Below are 26543 nucleotides of genomic sequence, written 5' to 3'. Positions count from 1 at the left end.
GTAAAGTATAGGACAAAAATGATGATTGCAACATTGTCCCTAGCAAGTCCAAAACATACATGCAACTTCTTCTCTTGATACTTCACAGCTGATTGATGCTTTGTTAGGGTACACTCAGTGTTGGTTGATAGATTCAAGGGATTCCTTTCATGTGACCCCTCATACAGAGTGGCTTCACTCCTATCATAGTTTGACTGGATATGTCTATTTAGGTAATGACCTCGTAGTTGAGATAGTTGGTATTGATGATGTCTTTGGTTTAGGTTGTATATTTACTCTTCATAATGTATGCCATGTACTAGCTCTCACGAAGAGCCTTATCTCTGCTAGCACTTTGGATAATGTAGGTTATGTAGTTTCTTTTGGTGATTCCTTATGGAAGATTACCCGTGGAAATCTTGTCATTGCTGATGGTGCAAAGTCCAATACTCTCTACCCCTTGCTTGAATTTGGGTTAGTTGACCATATTTTGGCAATGGATGCAGTTCCACATGTATCTCTTTGGCATCGTCACCTTGGACACATGTCCTCGAAGGAATGAAAATGCTTACTCATTTATAGTAACTTCCGCCTCTTGACTATAAGTGTTTTGAGTCTTGTGATAATTGTTTACATGGTAGGTAGACATGTAATATGCATAAAAAGTCTGGTATGACATGCATGGGTGAGACATTAGCTCTCGTTCATTCGGATGTATGTGGTCCCATGCCATGCAAGTCATTAAGTGGTGCGAAGTATTTCGTTACTTTCATGGATGACTATATGCATAAGGTTTGGGCATTTTTCATAAAGCCGAAATTAGATGTCTTGGATACATTTCAATGCATTGGCTTCTTTTGATTAAGAACCAATTTGTGTATAAAGTTGAAATGCCTAAGGTCAAATAATGGGGGTGAGTATGTCTCTAAAGCCGTTGAGCATTTTTGTGACGAGAGGGGTATTAAGTGTTAGTTGATCGTCTCGTACACCCCATCCTAGAATGGTATGGCTAGGCACATGAACATGACAATTCAAGAGCAAGTTTGTAGTATGCTTAAGTAGGCAGGCTTACCATAGCATTTTTGGGATGAGGCAATTACTATTTCCATACACTTAATTAATCGGTTCCCATGTACTGCTGTTGACTATCAGGTTGTAGAGGAGGTATGGTCTGGAAAACCTCCCTCATATGCTCATTTGCATGACGTTAGTTGTGAGGATTTCTGCTATGTACCCAAGGACAAGCGCAATACGTTGGATCCTAAGTCTAGGAAATGCATATTTCTTGGTTATGGGGATGTAGGTGAGATGGAATATTACCTATGGGATCCGCATACTTGGAAGATTATCCACAACCATGATGTTGTTTTCCATGAGGAGAAAATGCATGAGCAGCCTTAGCATGTCGTTGAGGTACACAAGGTGATATTTCAGGAGGAACCTCCTGCTACTATAAAGCCAACTACACAGCTTGTAGCAGTAGCTAATGCCCAATGGCCTAGATACTTGATGCTCCACAAGATGAATAGGCCCCACAACTAATTTTGAGGCGGTCTACTAGAGAAAGATGATAGCAGCTTGCACGGTTTGAGCCCTCTATGGATTATGTTATGGCAACAAATACTGGTGAGTCTCTTACTTATGATGAAGTCACGCACAAAGGTGATAGTCACTCTTGGGAGAGGGCCATGCAGTAAGAGTATGACTCATTGCAGAAAAATCATATGTGGAATTTGGTTCCTTTGCCTAGTGGCAACTGTGCTTTGCCATGCAAGGTGCCATGCAAGTGGATGTATATGTCCAAAAGTATCCTTGCATTCCCCAAGCCAGGATACAAGGCTAGATTGGTTGCTATGGGCTTCAAGCAAGAACATGGTGTGGACTTTGATGAAGTCTTTTCTACTGTTGTGAAGCCTACACTTGGTACTGGCTTTGATTGCTCAGCTTGACTTGGATATTTATCATGTAGATGAAAAGATGGCTTTTCTTCATGGGGACATGCATGATGAGATTTACATGGAGTAGCCTAAGGGATTTGTAGAACCTAGCAGGGAACACCTAGTGTGTTGATTGCAAAAGAGTCTTTATGGCCTTAAGCAAGCACCTAGGGAATGGTATCACAAGTTTGATGCCTTTATGCATTCATAGGGAGATTCCTACAATGATATGGATCTTTGTTTATACACAAAGAAGGCTTGTGATGGCAACCTTGTGATTTTGATCCTCTATGTGGATGATATGATGATTGCTGGGAGTGCTCATGATGAGTTGGATGCCTTGAAAGGTCAGCTCAAGGAGAGCTTTGAGATGAAGGATATGGGACAAGCCTCACATATTCTTGGGATGTGCATTACGTGTGATTGCTCTAAGGGGATCCTCTACTTGTCATCACAGGAGTACATCCAAAAGGTCCTTGAGTGACTTCATCTGTAGGATGTTAAGCCTATTGGCTATCCTTTACCTTCTCACGTGAAGGTTAGTTAGGCCGAGATTGTCTATAGTTTGATGAGCAAAAGGCCGAGATGACTGAGATCCCTTATGTATCCATAGTGGGTATTTTGATGTATGCCACGATAGCCACTCATTCTAACATAGCATTTGTAGTGGGAGTTGTGACACGCTATATGGCTACCCTTAGTAGAGACGACATTGGGATGCTGTCAAGGGTATCATGAGGTACTTGAAGGGCACAACAACTATGTGCATCTGTTATGCTAGCTAGAATAGAGGAATTGTGGGATACACTAGCTTTGATTATATAGGACATGCAAATAGTAGGAAGTTCATCTCTGGCTATGTCTTCATCTTCGTTGGGAGTGTTGTTTCTTGAATGTCCAAGGTGCAAAAATGCACGGTCCTATCTACTACAAAGGTAGAGTATGTTGCAGCCACCGAGGCTTGCAAGGAGGCTGTTTGGTTAGACCATCTAGTGGTGGCAAACCTTGGTATTACTGATGCTCCCTACACTGCATTCGGATTCTATGAGTGCTATTTAGTTGGCCAAGAATTTGGTATTCCATGTGAAGAAAAAGCACATTGAGATACATTACCACTTTATTCAAGAGGTCATTGAGGACAAGTCCATTGAGCTTATGAAGATCTCACTTGACCAAAATCCTACAAGTTTGCTCAGTAAAAGTCTCTCAGTGGAGCATTTTGCATTCCTTAGGAAGTTGATGGGCATTATATGAGATGATGTCTTTCCTCACCCTTTTGTACTTATGTACATTTGTAATTTGTCACTTTTTTCTTGTTCTTTACTTACTAGGGACACATTTACCTTTAAATGGAAGGTTGTTGGAAGTAAAGGTGTCTGTGCTTGACCGCTTGTGTATTAGTGCACTGACAATACCTGCACACCTGTACGTTGCAAGTGTGGTGAGCACCCATCATTGTCACGTCATTCATTATTTTTTCAGTGACCTTTGAATAAAGGGAAGGTTGATTACATATTGTGACTCTTGGAGTTCCCACATCTTATCTCTCTCTCTCTCTCTCTCTCCCTCTCTCTCTTGCTCCTTCCACCATAGCTCTTGCTTCTGCTACATGCTTCTACTTTAAGGCTCACCTCCCTTCATCTATGAGGGGTCACATGAAAGGAAGCACCTAAATCTATTAGTCAACATTGATTATACACCCTGATAAAGCATCAATCAGCTGTGAAGTATCAAGAGAAGAAGCTACAAGTATGAAATCATCATCATAATCAGTCTACACAACATTAATCTCTTCAATCTTAATGCATGACTTGCTAGGGACAATGCTGCGATTATCATTGTTGTCATGTACTTTACCTTGTCCTTTTCCTTGTGTTTGCCTTTATACATTTTATGGCACTATGACTGAATCTATCCTGATTTCCCACAATAATGATAAGTCAATGAGGGACTGACGGCGGCCATTTTACTACGAGACTATCCACATGACTAAGAGCGAGACTGTTGAGAGTCTCTCCCACGGTGGACATAACCACTCCTACCATTATTGTCTCAAATTGTTAAAGCATGAGAGGTGCGAGAAGCATTGACATTCTTTTTTTAAACCTCTTCAATCAAGAGTGTACCCTCTACATCCTGCAACTATACCCCATCAATAGGCATGTTTACACACATAGTAGTACGAAATGTATCCCATGATTTAGAAAGTGTAACTAAGAGGAACAAGGGGAGTAGAGTATCCTTGAATTCAATCCCCTTCCTGCAAAGACAAGTGACTAATAATGGAATGAGACTCATTTAAATGAGCTAACATAAAAGTGCCCTTCCTCATGTAAAGGTCTATCACTTGCTTCAGCCACCAAGACATCTGAGAAGTGGGACTCTGCTGGTCATAGACATTGTGAATCTTTTCCCATAAGTCCCATGCGAACTGCCCATCAAAGACAACATCATACAACAAGTTCTTAGAGAGGGACAACATGATGGTGGACTTACATAGCACATGTAATTCAGCCCAATTCTCTGCATCAATAGGTTCAGGCTTGACACCCTTATATTTCAAAGGCCTAACCTACATTTTCTACACTAAAACTTGCCAGATTTGGGTCTTCTAGTAGCTACAATTGGTACCATCCATTTGGTCGATATTAAAGATAGCATTATCACTTGAGCCACCAACCATAATGAAGGCAAACATGTGCACAAAAATTGTCAAAGCGGGCTATTGTAATTACTACAAATAGCCCTAAAACCACTGCTAAAGTCAAGCTGAAAACAAGGGGTATTGACCATGTAATGAATTGTCCACAAACTCAATGCAAAGAACTGTCAAATGAAGGTGACTGCTTGCATAAACAATGGAGTAAACTGCAATTACATTATGCTAAAAATGAAGTATAACAGTAAGAAATCAATGCCAAAGATGAGCAATCACTAATATAAGATAAACTACAACTACTAGGAAATAGATCCAACTAGCAAGGAGTGAATATGCGACTGGCACACTGAGAACTGTCAAATAATCAATGTGTCAAACTGAGATGCATCTCATATGCATAAGCATCATGCATAGAGTGGGTCTCATGGGCAATAGAAGAGACCAACTAGAGGCACAATGGATTGAGCAATGTAACAGAAGCTCAATACATAACCAACCAAGATGCATACATCACTGACAACATTGTGACAGAGATAGGTGTCGGCCCAAGAGGAATGTCAGATCAGCCCATTAAGAATCAATTGCATACATAAAGCATGACAAGGGCATGTACATGTCACCAAGTCCCACGATCTCACTAAAAGATCCTGATGCTCAACACTGGCTAACCAAATGCTCAATGTAATATCCAAGTGTCAAGTAGTGGCTCCCACTGGAACAAAAGTCGAATGCTAGATGAGCAAACAAAACTCAAAACATCATGTGGAAGGCATCCATGCATCTAAGATCCAAGTAGCATATATCTGAAAGCATAAAACCCAATATGTACTCTTCAAGCCCCCATAGCAATGGAAGCATAAAATCAAGGTGGCAAAGCATCCAATGTGACTTAAGACAAAGTCTCCAATGTCACCATAGATATGTCGAATCCCATACATGAGTGCCAAGTATGTACTTTAGCATTTGTCTAACCCGAGAAGCATATAAGTCTTCAATGCATAAAGCTTTCAAGTAAAATACTTACTATCCATTGTATATTTAGCAAAGAACCTTGCTTCAAACTAAGCAAAGAAAGCTCAAACCTATCCAAGAAGCATCTCAAGACATGTACCAAGCATCCCAGCATCAATGCATAGGTGTATGAGCATTAATAAAGCTCAAACTGTGAAGTAATAGCTATCCCTATTGTATGACATCATACTGCCCTGTTGGAATAGTGAATAGCTAAAGCATTGAAGCTCAAACCAATACTCCAAACTAAGTACCAATGCTTGGGAGGGAGGCAAACAATGTCTACTTAATGCCAAGGGTCACAAGAGCCACAATAGAGTTGTTAATGTCTGGAGGAGAAGTAAGGAAGACCAAACTTGGAACATGCATAAATCACGATAATATTGTTGCTAGTCTTGCTGGTGCTAATTATTGCTTCTGAGTACTTAGTGAGGCTTGGGCAATGGTCTTAAAGCTCTAGAATAAGCCTCAAGTAGAGGGAGCAACCGAGAAAGAAGCAGGAGCAAGATTCATACCTTGGGAAGAAGAGGATTGAAGTGCCATGGAACCTTCAAGCTGAAGCTTTTCTCAGGCTGAAGTAAACTGAAGGGGAAGATCTCCTTTATACCAATGCAATGGCTATGATACTAGTTGAAGGGAGGGAGCCCTAAAGTGGAAGCATGGAGTGGAAGCAAGAGCTATAATGGAAGGAGCAAGAGCAAGAGAGAGAGAGACACAAGATGTGAAAACTCCAATAGTTACAATGTGTGACCAGCCTTCCCTTTATTCAAATGTCACTAAAAGAATAAAAACTGAAGTGACAATGATGGGTGCCTGCCACCTACAGTGTACAGATGTGCAAGTATGCGGATATTGTCAATGTAATTGTAACTAATACACGGGCGGCTAGGCATAGGTGACTTTACCCCTAACAACTCACTCTCTAACTCAAAAACCATTGCACAAGTTTATAAGTATACGGGTATTGTCAGTGTAACTGTAACTAATACACGAGCGGGTAGGCATAGGTGCCTTTACCCCTAGCAACTCACTCTCTAACTCAAAAACCATTGCACACTCTCCTCACAACCATACAAGACAAAAAACAACTTATGAGATTGTAATAGATACACCTCTTTATCACCTTCTCGTTGCAATCTTCTTACTCATAGTCCTCCCGGATACCCTTCACATATTAATCTCCTTGACCCATTGTCGTTGAACCTCCTTCCACTGTTGGGTAGTGCACAACAAAAAAAGGAGGAGCACAATAGAAAAAGAATGGATGCAATAGAATGCTTCACTTCCTTGTCCCTCATAACCCCGCCCCAACACACACACACACACACACACACACACACACTCTCTCTCTCTCTCTCTCTCTCTCCCCATATGTTAATATCTTGCCTCTTATGAGATATAGAGGTGTTGCCATTGCCGTTTCCAAGAGGGATTTTGTCTCATTCGTGGGGCTATGGCCTTTCCTAGCCTAAGATGCTTAGCACTCTCACAAGCTTCTTAAACACTAAGATTCACTCACCTATCCTCAAATGGTAGGAGTTGTTGGTATATAGGACTTAAGATAGTAGACAAAAAAGAGAAGAATGGATGCAATAGAATGCTTCACTTCCTTGTCCCTCATAACCCCACCCCAACACACACACACGCACACACACACACACACACACACACTCTCTCTCTCTCTCTCTCTCTCTCCATATGTTAATATCTTGCCTCTTATGAGATATAGAGGTGTTGCCATTGCCGTTTCCAAGAGGGATTTTGTCTCATTCATGGGGCTATGGCCTTTCCTAGCCTAAGATGCTTAGCACTCTCACAAGCTTCTTAAACACTAAGATTCACTCACCTATCCTCAAGTGGTAGGAGTTGTTGGTATATAGGACTTAGGATAGTAGACAAAAGCTAGCACAATTCTACAGGGGATTAACCACTTGATTCAAATTAGTAGTAGACCACCTTAAGTGACCATCAATCAGCTATAGGTCTTTGTAGAGCTAAGCACACACCTTCATGCTAGGTGCTATTAATAAGACTCATTGAAACCCAGTCATGTTAGACACTATCCTTGTTTCGTCATAACCCTATGTTATATCATTTCATTTAGTAGGAGAACAAAGGTCTCTTGAATATGTGTACGATCCTACATTTTTGTTGTTGGATATATCATGAATATTGTTGATTTTGTTTTTGGAGGGAGTGAGGGACACACACACACAATAAACACAATACATCTTAATGGCTAGATGTAATCATTTTACTTTAGAAAACATTAATATGAAAATTCTCTCTCTCTCTCCTACAAACATGTACCACCAATTCAAATAAAAAGAGGTAGCCTTTTTATTGTAGACCATATTATTATTGACTTTTACCCGCAACTTTGATACTGTAAAAACATCGAACTTTTACTTGGCCTACGCTACCTTTAATTAATCATTGTTTACTTTCACCCAAATGGACATTCCTTCAATCAAGACAAATAGGGATTGTTGTTCACAAGTGCCAAATGCAAATTTTTTTGTATATATCATGAGAGAGAGAGAGAGAGAGAGAGAGATTTCCAATCATCATTATCAAGCCAAGTTTCAAAAGGGAGAGTAACTTTTATTAGTAAGGAATTGAACGTTAACCAAGATGTCAAAGAAAAAACTACTACTAGGGCATGCAAAGAGGTGCAAATTTAAGTTAGAGGATGATAGAGCTTTAACAACCACGTTTTGGAAGTGAGGTCATGTTGTGAAGCGTGACTAATAAAAGCAACAAAACTAGCAACATGAGAGAATACTACCTTGATCAAATCTACAAAGTCCTTTCATAAGGATTGTGTCTCTGTCCAACATCTCTCCTTAGTATAGTTATACATAATACTACCTTGATCGAATCCGTAAAGTCCTTTCATAAGGCATATGTCTCTATACAACATCTCTTCTTAGTATAGTTATACATGATAGATGTGTTATGAATTGAAGACTCCTCACAGCTAAACTACATCAAAAGTAACTTGGAAAGCATACTTAATTTGTAATTTCCCATAATTCTAAACAAGTTCAACCTTTATGGTAAGCACCTAGCTAACTAAATCCATGTCTAGTGGTATTATAATGATTCCATATTTCTCTCTTCACAATCTTGTGAGGACTGTAAATATGCAATCATGAAACAAATTGAAATAAGCATTTCCACCCTTTTTGTTCCTTTTAAAACAACATCAATACTCTTCTTCCGATTTCTCCACGGCAATGTTGAATCAAGTGTTAAAGACATCCTTTCTTTGCCAAATCCTTTGTGAAAATACAATAAATCAATGCCCTTTGAATTGCATTTTATTTTGTGTGGACTCAACCTTACACAATCCATATTGGATGAGGTGGCATATTGCCATGATGTAATACATAAGGTCTTCTTGTATAAGGTCCCAAAATGAATATACCTTGAAACTAGATATACAAAGCGTAGTTGCCTTGTGAAGGTATGAAAAGGCATGGTCTTAGATTAATCCACTCATATTTCTCCTAATTTTAACACATTTCTACTAATAGTATTTGAAGCCCAAACAGATGCACTTGCACCATTGGACAAATTTTCCACATTAGTCCTTTTCCCACCAAACTTTGCATAGTTCCACTATCTTTTTAAATTCATTATATAATCCAAAACCATTTTAATTACTTTGAGAAGTACAAATAAAGTCTTTGTAATCAGCCTTCACTTTGATTCTCCTTGGAGTGTCAAAATTGATAAAGGTAGAATTGAGGGGTTGCTTTTGTTAGCAATAATGATTTTCAATGGTTTGACCTTTTTAAACTAATTATCTTTGTAAGCACGGATTCTCAAAAAGCCATCATATCCTTCATCAAGCATTTATGCATCAAGGGACAAAAAAATCACCAAATCCCTTTGACATCCAATTAGGATCATTACCTTAGCTTGAACCAAGTTTAATTTACAAATGAAATACCCTTGTTCAAGGAGATGAGGACTTCAATTCTCCTTGAGCCACTAAGACGCTTTGATTGTATCCCTTGTCTTCTATCGACATTAGGGGTTGTCATCGAAGATAAGGCAAATAAGTTTGAATTAAAGATTTTGACAATTTAATCCATGCATGAACATGAAAAAGTGCATCCTAGTAACGTTTATCACCTACAAAAGTATTTCTAATAGTAGAGGAACCACCCTCAATTAACACTTATCCCTACATCCACTTTCAAAGCATCCACCAATCCCGAAGTATCCTTCCATAAGAATATGAAACTCTAGCCCCATCAACATCTAGTACAGTCAAGGATGTGTCTTCAGGACAGTTGCATACTTCCTTGTATATCTTTTAACTCCAAGAAGCCCAACATTTACAGGCTGTTGACAACATGACCATGTGAGTCCAGAAGAAACACTCTGACATTTCCTCATAATGACCACTTACATGATAACCCAAAATATGCACAAGTGAATTACATATTATGCAACTCCAGAGAACCTATGAACGAAAGGTGTACTTCAGCTGGAAGCTTCAACGTATTCTGCGTGAAACTGGTGACTTCAGTGCCCCTTTAACTACAAAATCAGAAAAGGGAACTCGCTTCAGAATTGAAGTGAATGACATTCAAATAGTTTATTTGTGATGTTCAAAGGAACCATAAACTCCAAGTGAACAAAACATGAGAATGCATGCATTGCAACCACGCACCGCTCCCTTGGACATACCATGGAAGCACTATCCTTCACCCTGTTCTCAGTAAGATCAATATATGTTTTCTTTTTTGAAGGTAACTATCAAAGACCTACAACCTAAAGAATGAGATAAGTACCTTGCCATTCCCAGACAACTTTAGACTCCCCCTTAACCAACTTTGGATATTGATCGATACGAGAATCTTTGTTTACCATCTGCTTAGCCTGGAAAATTCACCAATCATCAGCTGTTTTTTCTGTGAGCAAGGTTCCTTGCCCTTGACCAAGGTAAGAAATTATACATTAGAATTTGTTTTAGATGAGTAGATCATTTCATGGTAAACAGTCACTCCCTAACAATTAATTTATCATAGAAGTAATCATCCGAACATCCAAACAACATGATTAACAATATGCGAACTGACCCAACTTTTAACCCTAGCGCATTGGTTTACACAGGCAGTATACAAATTTTTGAAGGAATGAAATAAGTGCCATATTTTATCACCCACCTAGCTTGCATAGTTAACACCCCAACATAACAGAGTTATGTGCCACCTAGCGAGTCTTTGTACAAAAAACAACAAACATCCAACCTCTTAATGACTTAAGGAACTGTGACTAGGCTAGCAATCAGCAAGGCATAAAGCAGATAGTTGAGTACAAATTTGGGGCTGAGGGCTAGTTCACTCGAATTCGACTGGGAATTCAAACCCTTGTCAGTTTTCAAACAGTGTTTCAAACCTTGGAGCAGGTCCATGAATTACCCATAGTTTGGGTAAGTTGTTCGGCCATCCAGGCAAGTTGCAAGGGCACAAGTTTAGAGCCGCAGATAAGAGAGGCTATTTATATCATGTCCCTTGCTCAGCCAAGACAAAGTTGTTATGTATGCATTACACAAGCTGAGTATCCATCATCCAATGTTGCAGTTGTTGGCTGCCATCAGTTGCCCCCGTCTGCCCCTCTGTGACATGTTGCCCTCAGTCATGTCTTGCTGTGCATAAGTGCTGCTGTCCATCTTCTGCTCTTTCCACCTAGTTAAGCAAATTAATTTCTTTGTGTTATTGATAGCTAATCATCTCACCCTGGTTGCTGCTTCCGTTATCCAGTCCTGTGCCGAAAATTGCTGCATATCGACCTGCTTGCAGCCTTGCCATGCCTGCCTGCTACAACCTTTCCTGGCTGTTTGCCTTCCTAGAAACCTCGTGTTTCAGCTATTTCCACCTTGCCAAAGCAAATCACTATGGTGCCCAGACTAGTTCTTTACAGAGTTTCCAGCTACCTTGCTTCCCTTGCTACTTTGTGGATAGTAGAAGTGAATGAAGATGGTGGATGAAGATGGAGGGCTAGCCTGTTGGCTGCATGAGTGGTATTTGGAAGTTAAGAGTTGAGCGCAATCACTCAGTCCATGACAGAATCACTAGCTGTAATCCAAGCACTGAAGTTTTGAAAGCACTTCTGTTATGGAAGGGACCTTCATTAATCCTTTGGGATTCAAGTGGCTATGGCATTGAGGCAATTGTGTAGCTTGGTAGAATTATTTCTTCCAGCATTTTGGAGATATGATTGAGTATGTTTCCAGTCAGTCTAATCCAGGCAGCTGCACTTAGCAAGATTGCAGCTTCACAGAAGCAATATACCCCAAAGTAATGAGACTAGAACTTAATGGTTTGAATAGTGTGCATCATAAGTAGGCAGCAGCCACTGAAGTTTGGCCTCCCATGGCTGCAAGTTATATTGAAGCATCAGGATAGAGCTTGTGCATGGTTCACTCTTTTAATAACACTTGTCTCACAATACTGGATAGGTCTGGCAAATTTTTCATTGCTGGTATTCCCTTTCTCTCACATCTCTACAAGCCAATTACCCACTCTAGGATGGAGTTTGCAAGCACTGCCCACTGCCATGCCTAGAAACTCCAAAGCATTGCCTCTAGTCATGTAAGGCAGCGCAATTGGTGTGGAAAGGAGCCTGCCAAAAAACTAAGAGCAATCAAGTATGCATGGATCTTCTCACACCATGCCTGAGGTGCCTACTTCGAATGATACAAGGCCTTACACAAATACCACGCCTTGCCCTCTGACTCTTTTTGAACAAGCCCAAGGGATGTGTGACATAAGCCTCTTCATGTAACTTGCCATTCATTAAGGCGGTGTTTACATGCAACCAATGCACATGCCAATAAAAATGTGCAGCCAATGCAATGACATTAAGTATAGTAGTCATACGTGAAGTGCCTACAAAGGTCTCATCATAGTCAATCACATGTTGGTGGGCATACCTCCCTTTGTAGTAATGAATGCTATCATATGATTTGCATCTTGTCAATGGGATCCAATTCTGACTACATAACTGCCATCCAATGTTGACTGTCTAAAGCATCCTCAAAAGAAATGGGCTCTTCATTGCATGTTGTAGCAACAAGTGCTTGTGCAAGAACATTACCATGTGCTTGATGAGTGGCTGCTCTTCTTCTACTTGGAGTGGAGTGACCTATCTGCTATCACCCAATGAGTTTAACAAGCATCTCAAGACTGTTTTAGACTCCCTGATGGCTGCCCTCTCTTTGGCCAACGCACCATCATCATCTTCATGATCATCTACTGGATCAATTGGCTGAAACTCACTCTGATTTTCAACAAGAAGAACACTGCTAGTTTTGCCCTCTCTTTGGCCAATGCACCATCATCATCTTCATAATCATCTACTGGATCAATTGGCTGAAACTCACTCTGATTTTCAACAAGAAGAACACTGCTAGTTTTGCAACATAATAGCCTTAATAGGCTTCTGCAAATGGTCATGTCCTTGTGCACTACTTTGAAACAAACACAAACGGATTCTATGGACTCACATGGGACCGCTCTTTGCAATGTAAAAAGGGATGACCTGTATTTTCATCAAATCCCAGATCTCAACTAGTGGTAATTTGCCCATCAAGGGTTGTTACATATAGTACACTTTTCTTCGAGCACTACATCCTTAAAAATGCATTTTGTTGCCTTGTCTTGTAGCTTGCGTCGACATAGTGACAGCACTAAGGCATATGCCAAGCATTCAAACACATATATATGCAACAATATTGCCTTTCATCCATTCCAAGCATGATGTAATTGAATCAATGCTTTAGTGGGGCAGCAATTAAGGATATAAGCTAACACAACAAAGGAAAAGAAATGGCAATACCTAATTTTGAAAGATCAGGTTCAACAAATGGACTATGCAAGGGAAATCAAAATGTCAAAAATAGCTCACTGTCCAAAAATACAGTTTTCAAGAGTCAGCATTGAGCAGCACCATTGGTGGTAGTGGCAGCTCAGCTCATGGCAGCGGCAACAGATTTGGGGCAAATGTTGGGCTGATGTCTAGGAAGTTGTCACCAAAATTTGGAGTCAATTCAGAGAAGATTTGGCCAGAAATTAATGGGCAACTGACGAGAAAATTTGGAGGAAATTTAATGCATGAAAAGGGGACGAATTGATAAGTGAGGGAGATTATGATAAGTGAGATGTTGAGAAGTGATAAGGGAGGCTGTCAATTAAGGAGATAAGTTAATGATGCAAAGGAGATAATCTCCTATCAACCTGTTGTGTAATGTGATGCCCAGCCCGTGGATGGCTGCACACAATGACAATTCCTGCTGGTGACGATGGGCCTGCTGCACGATGAGATGGCCAGCAGGCCTGAGCTTGCAGGTCCTTTTCTTCTCCTCTATTTTCACACCTCCTCCCTTTTGGTCCCATGCTGATGGCGACAACCTCTCTCCTTGTTCTTACCTTCTTCTCTCTTTTCTCATTATCTTCTTCTGTCTTCATCTGCTTCCGAATGCTGCAAGAGGTTCAATGCACAGGCTGAGGTGCAGCAAAGGTCCGTGATGAGGGGACCAGGTAGGCACTCTAATACCATTGTTGCATTTGCACACACACACACTCACACTCATATGGTACTAAAGTACCACTGCCAAGAGGGCACTCACATGGAGGAAATACGAATCCTAACACGAAGGTAGAAAGTGCTCTTGTGGCACCAGACTTCAGCATCAAACTTGTTACTTGGCTCAAACACTGACACTAAAGGCATAGTACCCAAGGCTACTCCTTGGATCCCCTCGTGTGCACAGATATGAAGTCAATGATGCTCTAGCTAATGGCTTGGTCACTGGTGGGAGGCAGCTCGCTCTTAATGTTCTTTTTGCGACTATCATGGTTATGTGTTTCTCATTCTGAGTATGATGAGGATTTGACGTATCTTTGCCTGTTTACTGTTCTGTGCAAGTCTTCCATGTTCTTGTAGTTGACCAGGTTTGTGGTGCTCTGACTTAACTGAGCATGCTAGACAGGCATCATAGACTGCATCTAGAAATGAGGGTGTTTATGAATATGCTGACCCTCTGCTTCCCTGATTCTACTATTTCACCCAGTACGCTGCCTATAGATATCTTCTTGGAAGCTTGAAGCTACTCATGTGAATGACTTGCAAAGAACCTGCTAAACTCCAAATAGATTGCTGAAACAGCTTAATGTAGCACTATTGGCATGGCAGAAATCCACCTCAAGCTCCCCCCGCCCCCTTCTTTCCATGGTGGCTGTCCTCCCAAGCTGGACTCCTTCCTACAGCCCCAATGAGTCGAAAGGTAGCTTTAAGATTTTCCAATTCAAAATCGAGACAGTGTTACCTAAACTGTTAGTCAATCTAAAAACCATTTTACCAACATTTGTTATATCTTGCATATGTTTACACTAATGCACCTCTGCATTTTTCTACTATCTCTATTCTAGAGGTAATCTGGGAGGTTATCAAACTGCATTTCATCACTTGACTTTCTTGAAAGGCACATCTCATGTCTTTGAATAATTCAAGGAGATGCCAGCCACTTAACAGCCTCATCCTTCTGGCTGCATGTCAAGTCACTCAACTAGATTTCCAGCAGGTATAACGTTGTTGCAACAGCACCTCTATGCAAGTATACAAAACAATTTGGGATTAAAAAGGGGTGACTAGGTGTCCTAAAATTTTCAATAGACTCCAAGTTTGGTAAAATAGTTCTATTTTCGGGTCCAGGTCAGGAGTTTGCCAGGGCATTGCAAGTAATTAAGAGGTTGGATGTCTGTTGGTTTTGTGCAAGGACTGGCTAGATGGCACATAATTCCATCAGTTAATTATACAAGATAAAGAGAACATGGAAGACGGGTGGTAATCAAGCTCTTGCTCAAGTCTTGCACTTCTTTCATTCCTCAAAATGTTGCATACTACCTTTGTTATTTCATCAGTTAATTATATAAGGTAAAGAGGACAAGGGAGGTGGGTGGTAATCAAGATCTTGCTCAAGCCTCACACTTCTTGCATTCCTATAAACGTTGCATAGCACCTTTGTTATGGTTAAGGTTGTAACTGACTGAAATCTGCTTCATAGTATACACTGATGATGTGCCATTTTTCCCCACTTCTTTAAGTGATTTCATCGTCTTCATTTCTAATTGCAGAACTCTCACCTGGTTTATTGTCAAGTCGACCGGTCACGGTTCTTTCATGGATCAACCTAGCCAGACCACTTTCTTGTATGTATAGCTAATGTTTCTAGTGCAGCAGGCTCTCAGTCTTCAAAATTAAAGACTTAGTTTTGCACTTCAGTTCTTCGTCCAGATCATAGCACATTTGGGCACTGGCAATGCAATAGAATTCAGATGACAGCATTTACCCCCCTTTTTGCCTTCATCTCTAGAGAAGGCACTTATGATAGTACATTTGAGCATCTATTTTTGCTTCATCTTTAGAGGAAGCAATCATGATGCCATAATGGAAAAAAGTAATTAAAGAGAAATTGATTCCACTCATATAAATCTTGGATGCATGTGGATAGACAAGCACAAGTAGGAAAGTGAATAGCACCAAATGAAAAATTCAAAATGAAGAGGCACTCATGATGCCAAATGGAAAAAAGCAATGACAGAGAGATTGATTCCACTCATATAAATCTCAGATGCACGTGGATAGACAAGCACAGATAGAAAAGTGAATGGCACCAAATGAAAATTTGAAACAAACAAAGAGGATTACACCATCTTTTTGCTACTTGTACAGCACACGCTTTTTATGACCAATAATAACATAGAGCAGTGGTACAAGGTATAATTAGCGAGATTCCTCAATAGGCAGCAAAGCACCAAAACAGTATAGCAACTAACAATGATCACACAATTTGACAAACTTTATCATTCAACCATAGAGCTTAGAAAGCAATCTATCCAGCAACAAAACCACTCAAAAACCTTCACATTCTAGTCCACACACATAGAAAAGATCTTCATTTAAAGATTCTAGGCCACACAGCAGTTCCATGCAATCATGAGATCAGTATCAGATCAGAGCAATGACAAAACAGTTGACAAGTACAGTATAAAAAGAAAGTTAATTCAGTAAGCAGCAACATCTTCTTCTTCGAATAGGTCCTCTAGCTTCAAAAGCAAATGCTAAATGTCTTAAAATAAGAAAAACACAAAAATGCACTGAGTTCTAACATATTAATCACAGCTTCTTTAAGTTATAAGCAAGTTTCACTAAATTTGAGGTTACTAGGTTTTTAAGCTACAACTCACTTTTCAAGCAACTACGCACTTACTTCCCCATGTGGATCATTACATATTCATACATGTTTCCATCAAGTGGTCCTTTCCAAGAAAAACCACTTGGCATAGTAAAGTATTGTTCAAATTAAGAGAAACGTGAATTGCATAATGTACAATGGGTTGAGCAGCATTAAAAACTTTTCTAAATGCTGCCAATACTCATTTTCTCTTCCCCAAACAGATACCCTTTTTTTTAACTTATACAGGGTAGATGCTAGTGTTTGATATTTGTTGAACAAGCTTGAAAGCAGCACAAAAATGACATGAGATTTTACCATCAGCCATGCAGCATTATTCTTCCGTTCATGAGGAGCAAGCAAGTGATCTCGTAAATATGATACAACCACCCATGTTTCTTCTCCTGGCATACTTTGTCGTGCCTTTTCCTCCAGTAATTCACACACCTGCAGTCAATGACAGTGGTATCTGTTTCAAAAACAGATGCTTTTGTCGGACTTCTCTTCTACCTTGATCTTTGCCTATTAAAGAAAAACTAACTGAAAAAATGATAAATCATATAAATCTGTAAACACATTAGAACAGTTGATTGTTCAGGCAGCCACAAAATCCAGATAAACCAATTTCAAGGATAAAAATTAAAGATGCAACGAAGAAAGAAATACCCTCACCTGCAAATATAGTTGCTCAGCACGTGTGGATAGTTTTCTTTGGTAGTATACACGCATTGCCACTTTAGCCATCAGAAATACCTATTACAAAAGGGGCTTTAGAAAGAAGACTTATAGGCAAAGCTATAAGAGACAAGGCAAGCCTAATAGGTTATAAAATCTCATAAAATACACAAAATTCAAAAAAGGAGGTACCACTGGCACAATAATAAGAACCAATGTATAGTTGGCAAAAAGCCATGTTTGTGTGCGACACCAATAAGGCTTGTATCTCTCTCGCAGTTCAACAGGGCATTGCAGCTCCTGCACTCTGAAAACAGTTATAGCAAGTGCTATTAAAATTGAAAAAGGCTTACTGCCAAGAAAACACACAGTCCACATATAGAGAAAGGGTCACAAGTACAATACTTCTCACAACTGCATCAAAAAAATGTCCCTTTAAAGCAACGTGTCTAAACCCATGAGTTCAACACTGATGTTTCATGATTCATTTATCAACATTACCTCTAAATAAAGAAGCGACTTTGAGTAGATAAAGCAAGCAGGCACCATTTTATGAAAGCCACTATGTACAGAACATTTGATAAGGATATTTCATCTGAGCATTTGATGAGATTTTTCAACATCAAATAGTACACTGGAAGCTACAAGGGTAGTAGATCTCTGCACTTAAGGCTCGCGCTGGACAGTGTGCTCTCCCAACAAGTGGTAGGCTGCTGGTTAAAGCTTGGACTCAAATCATGTGTGTTGTGTTAAGGTCCCCGTGGGAAGATGGTGTTGCTGTAGTTATGTGGCTCTGCCCTTCTGAGGATTCTTGTTGAAGTTGCTGAGCTTCCTGGACAGCATGGATTGTTGCACGTTTTAAAATACCATAGGTCCTTAATTGAATGTGGCTAGGCTGCTATTTTTATTTGGGGGAAAGGGATCTGGATTAGAGAGCGAGACCTCACAATAAGGCTAACCAACGAATAATTCAAATGTTTATCCATTTTTATTTAACAATTGGCTATTGGGAAGACCAAAGTAATCAGCTTCAGACAACTGTTTAGACTTTCAAGCTGAATACTGCCACTTGAATTCGTGCATAGAGAACAGTGTACAGAAATACGAACCCATGTAAACTGGTTTTGGTGATGAGCACATTTTTTGCAGCTTCTATGGCCTCCACAAGTGCAAGCCTAAACCTGGTCAAATCAATATTCAAAATTTTCTCCAGCCCAGCTTGCTCCACAAGTTGAGTAATATCATCTATGCTCAACTGCAGCCAGTATTGCAATCCTTCTGAAGTTCAGAAAAACATAAAAAAAGGACGCATGCAAGAGCTCTTGTAAACAATTAACAAGAATCCATGGCAAGATTTTGCACAGCTATAATGATCACACACTTCCACATATGTGCATAAATGAAGTTAAAACACAAGTAAATTAGAAGGTGGCCAAATATGTCCTTAAAACACCTCTAAATATTTATAAGAGGCTTGCCTGCCTAATGTATGGCATAAAATTCTAGGGATCCAGTGTGAAAGCAGACCCCTTCTGGTCCTGTCCATTTGCAGGAAAGTCCACAGTACTTTCCACATACTTGCTGCATGATAAAGTCAGTCTGCCAACACCTTAAAACAGTAAGCTACAAAAATCAACATGGGGAATCAAGCAACAGAGAAGTATGCAATCTAAAAAGAAGCCATACAATGAACTGAACAGCTCTTCCTGTTTGTGGATCCTTCACGCATGCTTTTCCATGCCTTTTAAAACCAGGAAGACATTCTAGCTCTCCTTTCCAGCATTTCCCATTTTCTGGGCAAGGAAAACAGGAGCCTGCATCTGCATGCGATATTGAAGTGCCAAACAAAGGTTTGCAGCATTTAAAGCATATTAGACTCATTTGTCCAACCATAATGAAACGTAAATTTCTAGCATAGAGGTAAATTACACAGACATGCACAAGCTTCCAAAAGTGTATAATGCAGAATTTAACACCTATGAGTTAACACTCTTGCTTTTCCGGACTAGTTCATTCTGAAGATAATTTCAGCATACACATATTCTCAGCAAAAACGATGCAGCAAAGATTATTATGTTGGGAATAAAGGGCCCTCGTGCCTTTTAAATGTGCTCTGGTGTGAACACACCCTTAGCACTTGTACTTTCATAAATATATCTATCTAAAAACCTAAAGAGGTACACTCTCGTCATTGTAACCACAAGTCGAGCTCACTCTCTCTCTACTCTGCACACACACACACACTCTCTCTCTCTCTCTCTCTCTCAGCCGACATTTGTTCCCCTTTTGTAGCCATTATCTGGAGTACCAGAGCTACATACGCACATACACATACACGACACCTATCACACTCACAGCACCGTATTTTCAGTTTCCAGTTTTTAGCTTTTCATTCAGCACTTTTATTTTGGATAGCTGGACCTCATCAGTTGTATCACAGTTTGTCTCATAGGCCAGTTTTGGTCTTTAGAAGACGTTAATATAACTTTCTTTCTCTCTCTCTCTCTCTCTCTCTCTCTCTCTCTCTCTCTCTCTCTCTCTCTCTCTCTCTCTGTGCTGTTAGCAAGCACTGCATGTCTCGATCCTCGCGCCACCTCTGAGCTCAACAAACTGGTATCAAAGTTCACAGGTCGTGCACACTTTCCGGAGTTGGCGTCAGTCGTCAGCATTCGGCAGGTGCAGGAGAGGTGTCGCTGGTGAGGAGGAAGTGTTGCAAGGTTGCAGGCGGGCAGGTGCAAGCAGGAGTCGCTGGTGGGCAGCAGTCGGCAGATTCAACGGGCTGCAGACGACCAATCGACAAGCAAGCGTTTCCAGTGGGTGACAGCACACAGCCAGCAAGCGGCAGGCAGCAGGCGGTGTGTAGCTGCGTGACGGGGGCGCGACAGGACTGCGTGGCGTGCGTGTCAGGCGACAGGACTGCAACAGCATGCTGAGGGCAGGACCAGCTAGCCACAGCCAGCGAGGCAGCTGACGACGAACACGGCAGCTGACGCGACCCGCGTGGCGCAAACGGGCGCTGTCAGCCCTGATGGGTCAACGGACCCGCCATCCAACATTTTTTTTTCCCTTCAATTTTTTTTGAAACTCTTCCTTCTAACTGGGGTTTGCGCACATAACACACAAAGTGCAAATTTGTGCAATCTTGGCCCGAAAATTTGGGACTTTTCCCGGATTTGGGGATTGTGATGCAGGACAAGACAATTTGTCTCAGAAATTGCAGGAATTTGTGACATTTTGCCTCCAACATTTGGGGTTTTTCATGTACATGCAAAATTGGACTGAAATTTACCCAATTTCTCGACATTGATGCACATTGGACCCCGTGCAATTTGGGGCTTTTGTAGTTTGGGCAAAATTTGTGCGCCATTTGGTCATTTTATGTACATGCAGGTTTAATTCCATGCAATTTGGACACTTAGCACTTGGAAAAATTTGGGGATTTTGCTGAAATTGCTCTATTTTGGAAAAATTGGTCTGTTCTATGCATGTCAAAAACAATGCAGATGTATGGTTGATGCTTTGAGCACAAAAATTTTGGGGCTTTTGACCGTGTGTGTCAAATTTTATGCCCGTGGGTACATGTACAACAAAAATTGCAGCTAAAATTTGGGACTTCTCATGTAATGTGATGTATTTGCCCTTGGAACAGCTATAATCAGTTGTGGAGTGCTATAGCACATGGTTTGGTGCCTCTGAAAATTTACTTACAGATCTGAAATTTCTGCTTCTACGTGGTCATTTATTGCTGGTTGGTACTTGTTTGTACCTTGGTCACTTGTGTGACAGTTTGGGCCTGCATTTGCTGAATTTTTTGTCACATTTGGGCTGAAAATCATGGCTGGCAGCAGTGACAGCAGTAATCTCATGCACATTAAGAAGCTTCAAGGAGCACATAACTTTGCTGTCTGGCAAAAACAGTGCTACAATATCCTGTTGCAGAAGAAGCAGGCAAAGCCAATTAAAACCAAAGGGGCAAAGCCCACAAACATGGAACAGGAAGATTAGGGTGAGTTAAATGAGCTTGCACGCTCAACCATCGAGCTATCGATTTCTGATGCCTTGTTTGTTTAACATTGAAGGTTTGGATTCTGCATATGCTATTTGGACTCGACTGGAAGAACTGTGTGCATAGAAGAGTGCCGCAAGCAAAGTGTATTGGCTGAAAAAGCTTATGGATTTGCGTATGAAAGAGGGTAAAGCAATGTCTACTCACTTGAATGAGTTTAACTCCATTTTCAGCCAGCTGGTTGCCTTTAAGTTCTTGATTGATGAAGGATTTAAGGCTACGTTCTTGCTTTGCACTCTGCCAGAGAGTTGGGATACATTTAGGACTGCTATGAGCAATTCTAATGCAATTCTTTTGTATGTTGATGTAGAGAGTGCTCTACTCATGGAAGAAATGAATCGGCAAAACAATGCATCCAGTAAGTCTTCCAGTGCTTGGTATACTAGGGGCAGATCACAACAGAAAGGCAAATCTCATAGCAAGGGACGTAGTAAATCACATGGCAAGGACGTTGAATGCCGTCATTGTGGCAAGAAAGATCACTTTAAACGTGATTGCTACAAATGGAAAAAAGAAAAAGAAAAGAGCAAGAAGACACATGATAGCAAGGAAGAGAAGAAAGAGAGTCAGCCTAAGAAGAGCAATGTCAAAATTGAAGAGGTGAATGTAGTCACTCATGACAATGACAGTGGGAATGATGTACTCTTAGTCTCTTCACACTTTGGTACACATGATTTACTTGCAGATACAAATGATGACATGCATACTTGGATTCTCGATTTACGTGCTTCCTTTCATGTCACCCCTCATCGTGAGTGGTTCTCTGCCTATACAGGGGGTTGACGTGGTGTTGTCCATCTTGGGGACAACTATGCATGTGACATTGCACGTATTGGTAGTCTGTAGTTGCAGTTTCAGCATGGTTCTATCTCCACACTTCAACATGTACGACATGTACCTCAGCTCAAGAAAAGCTTGATTAGCACAGGGCAGCCAGATGACGATGGATTTCGTACCACTTTTGGTGATGGGAAATGGAAGATCTGTAAGGGATCTAGAGTAATTGCCAGAGGTTGTAAAAGTGATACCTTGTATCCTCTCCTTGTATCTAGAGTGAGCGATCATGTTGTTGCCGTGACTGAGCAGCCAAGTGTTTCTTTGTGGCATGGCCGATTAGGACGCATGAGTCAAACTGAAATGAAAGTGCTTTCTCGTTTGGGTTACTTGTCTCGTCTTCGTTATGTTGATTTTGAGCACTGTGATCATTGTGTTTATGGTGAACATGCATAGACATCTCATAAAAAGTCTCTTTCCTTGAAATCTTCTCCTCTAGAGTTAGTGCATTCTTATGTATGTCAGATGCTAAGATTATCTTTAGGGGAAAATAAACATTTTGTCACCTTTGTCGATGATTCTACACCATAGTGACAGGAAATGGCCGGAACGGCCCCCCGACACGTGAAATCGCCATTCCCAGCATGTATCCGTCTCGGACCGTGTTTCCAAATGATGGAGCGTTCCCTGTCCCGTTTCAGATAGGAAACGCAACAGGGAGTTCCCTGTCTGAAACGGGACAGGGAATGCTACGTGGCAAAAATTACCTACGACCGGTCGCCCGCATTTTGTTTCCGCCTGCGCCCAGTTCTCCTACGTCCTGCTCCCGCCTGCTTCCGCCTATGCCCAGTCCTGGCCAACGTCCTGCTCCCGCCTGCATCCTGCCCCAAGAGCCCAACCACCTTCTTTCTCTTCCTTCTTCTTCTTTCTTCTCTTCCTTCTCTTCCCTCTCTTCCTTCTTCTTCTTTCTCTTCTTTCTCCTCCCACCTCCAACCTCTTCCTTCTCCTTCTTCTTATTTCTTTTCTTTCTCTTTCTTCTCTTCCTTCTCTTCTTCCTTCTACCTTCTCTTCACTTCTCCCTTCTCTTCTTCCTTCTTCCATGAACCTTCTTCTTCTTCTCCCTTCTCTCCCTTTCCCTTCTCTCTCAACTCTTGAGTGAGTCTTGACTCTTGAGCCTTCTCCCTTCTCTCCAGCCTTCAATAATCAATTTTCAGCCTTCAATTTTTCCTTCTCTCAACTCTTGAACCTTCAATTTTCAACCTGAAATCATAAATGGCTTCATCTTCCCGCCCCGCTCGTCAGGTTGGTGGTCGAGGAAGAAGGTCTGATGATTGGTCATGGTGGGAAGAAGTAAATGGTGACCGCCCTTTGAGTGGTGGAGGATCTCGACCATGGACTTGCAAGCTTTGCCCATACAAGCGAACTAGTGGAGCAAACAAGGTAATCCATTGAGCCGAGTATTTGTATTTCAAATTTTTATTGATTTTAATTTTTCAAAGTTACTTAAATATTAGAATATGGAGTACCAATTGCCACTTGTTCCATTTTAATATTTATGCATAATCAAGTCCGAGCTCATCTCCTACATCAGCCAAATTCAGAGATGCAGTTTTGTCCAAATGTGACCTTGGAGAAGCAAAGGGAGCTTCGTGACCGTGTAGCAGGTCAACAAGCTTATCTTGCATCTAGACCACGACGTATTGCAGTTGACCCTACAACTTTTGTGACACCATCCCCATCAGATGTATCTAGAGCAGGGTCAGTATCAGGAAGTACTATCTCCACACCTACTGCAGGCATTGCATCCGCCATAGCATCAACAACGCCACATGTTGCACGTAGACAAAGCACACTTGATGCTAGTTGGGATCCCAAGAAGAAGAAAGAGGTGGATACATCAGTGGCACGCTTTTTTTATCATGACCACATTCAATTTCGTGCAGCCAGATCAGAGTATTTTAAATTGATGTGCAAGAAGATTGGTGAGTATGGCCCTTCGTATGGACCTCCATCATCAGATACCTTACACACCACTTTGCTCGACAAGGAAAAGCGCCTTGTTGAGCAAGCAGCAGTGACTAGAAAGAACATGTGGGCTAAAAATGGAGTTTCCTTGATTGCTGATGGTTGGAGTGATACACGCAAGCGATCCATTCATGGTATGGTTGCTTATTCTCGTGGGGAAATGTATTTCATATCTTCACATGATGCATCGGAGACAGGAAAGTCAGCAAATGTACTTGTAGCAGAGTGGGTTACAGGTGTTGAGCTTATTGGCCCAGAGCATGTTATGGGATTTGTTGCAGATGGAGAGCCTGCAAATAGGACAGCAGGTGCTATGATTCAGGGATATTATCCGCATATCACAGTTTCATATTGTATGGCTCATTGCTTGAACAACCTACTAAAGGATATTGGTAACCTGTCATGGATTGCATCTGTCATAGAGCAAGGAGCTCAAATGGTTAGCTTTGTTTTGAATCACCAGTTTCTTCGCCATCACTTCTCTTTGCGGTCGAAGAAGACACTTTTAAAATACTCTGATACCAGATTTGCCTTTAACTTCTTGATGCTAGGCAGGTTAAGAGAATGCAGTGGTGCCTTGAGGCAGTTATTTCTTAGTGATGAGTTTACCTCATCAACATTGGCAAATACTCCTACAGGTATCTTATGCTTGGAGAAAGCAAATAACTCCACTTTTTGGGATGATGTAAAGCGGATAGATGCTATGGTATCACCCATTGTACATTTATTGAGGGTTATGGATGCTATGCAACCTTGCATTGGCAAGGTATATGAGGCTATGGATAGGCTGAATGAAAAGTTAAACGAGTTGGCACCAAATGATGAGGCGTATGAGGAAATACACCATTTAGTTGTAACGAGGTGGAACTCCTATAGCTCACCCATGCATGCAACTGCATTTGTTGTGGATCCTGAGTTCCAGGGCAAAGGGTCAGGAGGATAACAGTGAGGTTATGGATGCATGGAGACTTATATTGTCTCGTCTAGTGCCTGATCATGGCACTAGACGAAAGATCAGAGATCAGCTTTCATGTTATAGGACCTTTCGAGGTTCTTTTGGTTGTGGGGATGCACAGGAGGATCGCTATAAGATTGGGGCAGCTTTGTGGTGGGAGGACTATGGTTCGGATGGTCCTGAATTGCAACAACTAGCCATCCGTATTTTGAGTCAGTCAGTTAGCTCCTCTTGTTTGGAGCAATTGTGGAGTACCTACACTCACATTGCTTCAAAGAAGAGGAACCGTCTTGGTGTGGAGAGGGCAAACGATCTAGTATTCGTTAGTGCTAATTTGAGGATGTTATGTAACAGTATGACAACAAAGCCTGATCCATTCACAGAGTGGGAGATGCAGCAAGAAGAGGAGACACATGCTGATGTTGAGGGAGATGCAGCAATTCATGGTACACATGATGATGAGGCTAGCACTTCAGGAGTGGCTAGAGCAGCCTCAGATCATGATCATGATCTTTGATTTAGCTTACTTATCACGAGTCTCATGATACATGACACATTTACATTATATATGATATTATGATCATTGATGACACTGTGACACTTGGGTTGTTGACAGTTGTGCCATGCCGATATTATATTTGTACTTGAGTCTTGCAGTCTTGCAGTTGCCCTTTGGGCTATTTTGACATGCCGCATTTTGCTTCAGTCTAGAGATTAGACTTTATATTTGTAGTCTTTTTTGGAGCAATGAGCATGTTCTTTCAAAGATTAGACTTCAATTTCATATTTGTAATCTTTTAAGTTTTTTGGCAATGGTACCATAGGCATGTTCGTTTAGCTTAGACTTTTAAGTTTAGTTCATTGTTCATTGTTTTATCATTTATGATTTTTGGCATATGTATTATGGATTTTATTATTTATAATTGAATAGCTTACCTCTTGAGCCTTGTAAGTTGCAATTCAATTTCTAATGAGTAGTTTTAGAATAATGCATGATATCTTAAAGTTTAAACTTAAAATGATTTGTCATTGTGGATTATATACCTTGGTTTTAAGTTTTAACACTCCAGAGTTCACATGGATTATGAGTGAAATATTAATTTTTTTCATGAATTTTGATTTTTTAAATGCCGTTCCCGTTCCCGTGTCCCCGTTCCCGCGTCCCCGTTCCCTTGGCGTTCTCGTCCCCGTTCCCATTCCCCATTTCA

The 26543-nt window shown here is 40.9% G+C and overlaps 1 protein-coding gene across 2 annotated transcripts in view; it reads right to left on the bottom strand.

The window, feature by feature from the left end:
- Nucleotides 1-9482: 9482 nt before the first annotated feature.
- Nucleotides 9483-26543, bottom strand: part of LOC148033805 (Man1-Src1p-carboxy-terminal domain protein) — a 59282-nt gene continuing 42221 nt past the window's right edge. The window contains exons 2-10 of one of the 2 annotated variants that reach the window (XR_015691379.1): nucleotides 19202-19335; nucleotides 19043-19114; nucleotides 18625-18770; nucleotides 17708-17822; nucleotides 17513-17593; nucleotides 17159-17287; nucleotides 10395-10482; nucleotides 10042-10140; nucleotides 9483-9942 (exon numbers count right to left, since the gene is read on the bottom strand). Coding sequence is in view for 1 of the 2 variants with exons in the window: in XM_087681805.1 (XP_087537931.1) it covers nucleotides 10097-10140; nucleotides 10395-10482; nucleotides 17159-17287; nucleotides 17513-17593; nucleotides 17708-17822; nucleotides 18625-18770; nucleotides 19043-19114; nucleotides 19202-19335 (809 nt within the window). In the remaining variant the exon portion in view is untranslated. Of the gene's footprint in view, nucleotides 10141-10394; nucleotides 10483-17158; nucleotides 17288-17512; nucleotides 17594-17707; nucleotides 17823-18624; nucleotides 18771-19042; nucleotides 19115-19201; nucleotides 19336-26543 lie in introns of both variants that reach the window. The other variant, XM_087681805.1, reaches the window with a different exon arrangement.

The sequence above is a fragment of the Lygodium microphyllum genome, chromosome 7 (assembly GCF_053477565.2).
Source record: "Lygodium microphyllum isolate KBCC chromosome 7, Lygodium_microphyllum_v1.1.10, whole genome shotgun sequence".
Classification (NCBI taxonomy): Eukaryota; Viridiplantae; Streptophyta; class Polypodiopsida; order Schizaeales; family Lygodiaceae; genus Lygodium; species Lygodium microphyllum.
Note: the sequence above shows the minus strand (reverse complement) of the source record. Positions and strands in the feature narration are given on the sequence as shown.